The sequence below is a fragment of the Diabrotica undecimpunctata genome, unplaced genomic scaffold, assembly GCF_040954645.1.
Source record: "Diabrotica undecimpunctata isolate CICGRU unplaced genomic scaffold, icDiaUnde3 ctg00001047.1, whole genome shotgun sequence".
Taxonomy (NCBI): domain Eukaryota; kingdom Metazoa; phylum Arthropoda; class Insecta; order Coleoptera; family Chrysomelidae; genus Diabrotica; species Diabrotica undecimpunctata.
Window position 1 is genome coordinate 24909 of NW_027312050.1, and position 4381 is coordinate 29289.

At 33.9% G+C, this 4381-nt stretch overlaps 1 protein-coding gene across 1 annotated transcript; it reads left to right on the forward strand.

The window, feature by feature from the left end:
- The first annotated feature begins 1929 nt into the window (after positions 1–1929).
- LOC140431471 (uncharacterized) lies at positions 1930–2439 on the forward strand. The gene has a single exon (XM_072519391.1). The coding sequence runs from the start codon at positions 1930–1932 to the stop codon at positions 2437–2439; it is 510 nt and encodes a 169-aa protein (XP_072375492.1).
- Positions 2440–4381: the final 1942 nt, after the last annotated feature.

Consider the following 4381-nt stretch of genomic DNA (forward strand, 5'->3'; position numbering starts at 1 on the left):
GAATATCCAAAAATAACTCAGGTAAATAGTTTAGAATTAAAGAAATTGTCAGGTTGTATAAAAATAAATTTAAAGTCACTAGGTATGTTAGGTTATCCAGTTGAACATTGGGATGTTCTTTTACTTTGTACCATAGAGAAAAAGCTTGATTATTACACAAATAAGGAATGGCAAGAAAAGGGTCCAGTTAACGAATTTTCTACGATACAGGAATTCTTAGCATTTATAGATCATAAAGTACAACACTTACAAAATTCAGAAAGGGATAAACAAGATATAGAGCAAATATCAAAGGAAACAAAAAAAAAGGATGCAAAAATAGACATTATCAGTCATTCATTGCAACGTCCAAACAATGTGCACTTTGTAATTTACCGCACTATTTTTATTCATGTAAAAAATTTCATAATTTATCAGTGTCAGCTAGAAGACAAGAGGTAACAAAATCAAAAGCATGTTGGAACTGTCTAAAGGATGGACACTTAGTACAACATTGTACATGGGGAGGTTGTAAACTTTGTGGAAAACGACACAATACTCTTTTACATATGGATGGTAAATTTATAAACAATTCTCATTTACAAACAAATGCAACTCAACTCAACGGATCAAAGGTTGAATCACAAATTTGTGGTATATCTACCCAGAAAGAAACACACACACAGGGAAATGGCTTATGGCACAGGGAAAATTAAACTTTTTGGGTCAGACAGGTTTTTTGGAATCACATTCGGGTGATATAGGTCAGACATGTTTTTTAGAATCACATTCGGGTGATATAGGTCAGGATTCAATTAATTTTTTAAATCATTCTAAGCAAGGTATATCATACAGATTAAAAACTGATATTTTACTTTCAACGGCCTTAGTATATATGCAAGACAAATATGGAATTTTGCATGAATGTAGAGTTTTATTGGATTCAGGTTCACAGTCAAATTTTATATCACTTTCATTTTTTGAAAAATTACAATTACGGGCAGATAAGGTACACATTCCGGTTTAAAGGTTTAGGTCAAGGTATAACAAACATTTCTCAGGCATTAAATGGGACACTTTTATCAAAGTTTAGCAATTATCAAACAAATGCATTTTTATTGGTAATTGATAAAATTTCTGACAATTTACCAACTTCGGATTTAAACTTGGATTTTATAAATATTCCTAAAAACATTGTACTTGCAGATGAAACATTTGGGGTTTCAAAACAAATTAATGTATTACTGGGAGCATCAGTTTTTTGGCAATTATTATGTGTGAGTCAGATAAACTTGGCAAAGATCAACCAATTCTCCAAAAAACTAAGTTGGGATGGGTTATTTCAGGGCTAGTTAGTCAATCAATTAAGGTTAGCAACAATTCAGTGGTATGTAATTTTTCGTCTAATGTTTTGGAAAACCAAATTGAAAAATTTTGGTTAATAGAAGAATTTGTTGCAAAAAAGGTTATGTCCAAGGAGGACCTTTATTGTCAAGAGTTGTTTGAAGCTAGCACGATTAAAAATGAAAACGGTCATTTTGTTGTTAAATTACCAACTAGGTCAAACATTTCTGACTTAGGAGATTCTTATAGTAATGAACTAAAAAGATTTCAATTATTGGAAAATAAATTAAATAAAATTTGGAAATGAAAATTAAATACCATGAGTTTATGCAGGAATATATCCAGTTGGGTCACATGTCAAAGGTTAAAGATAAAACTGACTTCAATTCAGAAACACCCAACTACTATCTTCCACATCATGGAGTTTTAAAGGAAACGTCTTTAACTACAAAATTAAGGGTAGTGTTTGATGGGTCAGCTAGAACTGACAGTGGTTTGTCATTAAATGATGTTCTAATGGTCGGACCAAAATTATAAGATGATTTAATGTGCATTCTTCTTCGTTTTTGAAAACATAATGTAGTTATAGCTTCAGACATCGAAAAGATGTATCGACAGGTTTTTGTTTGCAAAACTCAGCAAAAACTACAACAAATATTATGGAGGTTTTCGGATGAACAACCAATTGAGACATACAAGCTGAAAACGCTAACATATGGGACCGCTCCAGCAGCATTTTTGGCTATAAGAAGCTTACAACAATTAGCTCATGAGAATCAATTGAACCTGCCTCTAGCTTCCCAGGTGATTTTAAAGGATTTTTATGTTGATGATTTGCTTACAGGAGGGAGTTCAATTGAAGAAGTAAAATCATTAAAGGATGAATTAAATAATATTTTGTGCACAGCAGGATTTTCACTTAGAAAATGGGTATCAAACAAACCTGAAATTTTCGATGAGGATATTCAAATAAAGGGAGACATTGAACATTATCTTGCAGATGATGTTACAACAAAAACATTAGGGCTTTATTGGAACTCAAAGATAGATTCGCTTCAATATAAAATCAATTTTTTAATTACACAAAGGTTAGCAAAAGAACAGTTCTGTCTTTAGTTTCACAGATATTTGATCCTCTTGGACTAGTAGGGCCAGTTATAATTAAAGCTAAATAAATATTGCAATCACTATGGCAATTAAAATTAAACCAAATATGAACCGGATATGAACCAAAGTTATTAAACACTTCAAAATTGTGGTGGAATGGGCCACCATGGTTAGCTTCTCATAAATTGTCTTGGCCTACTAAGGCTTTGTTAAATTCACACATTTCTATCATACCTGACCAGAAGGTAATTCAAACATTTATATCAGCTGTGCAATTTGCTGAAATTTGGAACCGATTTTCCAGCTTAGCTAAATTGCAGCGTGTTTTTGCATATATACTTCGGTTTGTCACCAATTGTAAATCATCTAATAATAAGACAACGGGTCCTTTTACTGTAGATGAAAAAGAAAGAAGTTTTTTCTGTTTGGTATATATGGCACAAAATGAAGTATTTCATCAGGAAATACAAACAATAAAAAAATCAAAACCAATACATAAATCGAGTAAAATCTTATCATTAAATCCTTTTCTTGATGATAAAGGACTATTACGAGTTGGTGGACGTCTTCAAAAGTCAGAATTGTCTTTTGACCAGAAGCATCCAATCATACTCCCGAACGGCCATGTATTAACTAAACTTATAGTGATATCGTATCATCATAAATACTTGCATGCAGGTCCACAAGCATTGCTATTAATAATTCGTTTAAAATTTTGGTTATTATCTGGACGTAGCACGGTTAGGCACATTCTGCATAAATGTGTTACTTGCTTTCGTGTCAAACCTACATTGCTTGTACCTCTTATGGGAGATTTACCTAAATCTAGACTTCTGCCTACAAGGCCATTTTATAATTGTGGTGTAGATTATGGGGGTCCCTTTGAATTGAAAACAAGCTATTTACGCAATTGTAAAGTAGTTAAATGCTATATATGTATTTTTACATGTTTTACAACAAGGGCGACACATATTGAACTTGTATATGATTTAAGTACTAAAGCATTCTTAAATTCATTTAAACGTTTCATTGCTAGAAGAGGTCTATGTTAAAATATGTATTCTGATAATGGAACTAACTTCGTTGGGGCAAATAATCATTTGCAGGAGTTATATTCATTTATGAATGATGCAAAGGTAAAATCAAATTTTTTAGATTATTTTTCGGAACACAAGATTCATTGGCATTTTATTCCAGCTCACTCACCACATTTTGGTAGCATCTGGGAATCAACTGTAAAATCGGTAAAGTTTCATATACGAAGGGTAATGTGTAATAATAAATTTACATATGACGAAATGTATACTTTATTGACGCAAATTGAGTCTCTCCTAAATTCCCGTCCTTTATTACCTCTGTCGGAAAGTCCAGAAGACCTTGGTGTACTCACCCCTGGACATTTTCTAATTGGAGCACCACTTGTAGCACTGCCACAAGAAGAGCTAACTGAAATAAATCAGAATAAGTTGAAACGGTATCATCACCTGACTCAGATAATTCAGAATTTTTGGGTACGCTGGTCACGTGAGTACCTCTCTTCACTTCAGCAGCGAACCAAATGGAGAACAGCAGCTGCCGACGTGAAAATTGGATCATTGGTTATTATTCAAGAGGATGGTCTTCCTTCTACTAAATGGGAATTGGGTAGAATATTGCAACTACATGCTGGGACAGATAATGTTGTGCGGGTTGTGACTGTGCGTACTTCTAAAGGTGAATTCAAAAGGCCTTGTGTAAAGTTAGCCGTCCTGCCAATGGATGAACAATAATGGTTATGGTTTACAAGAAGCGTTGTTTGAAAGGCATCACTTAAGCCTTTCAAGGGGGCGGCAAGTTCAGCAGTCAACAGTGCAAGAGCCGTCCCTGCACGGACCACAGGGCGCATGCATCGAACACTAGCGACAACGACACCACGCGTAGCTGTCGAGCAATAAGAAGACATTCTTTTTTG

What these genes read in the sequence shown, in the direction of transcription:
- LOC140431471 (XM_072519391.1), top strand. Translation starts at nt 1,930, where the DNA reads ATGTATCGACAGGTTTTTGTTTGCAAAACTCAGCAAAAACTACAACAA.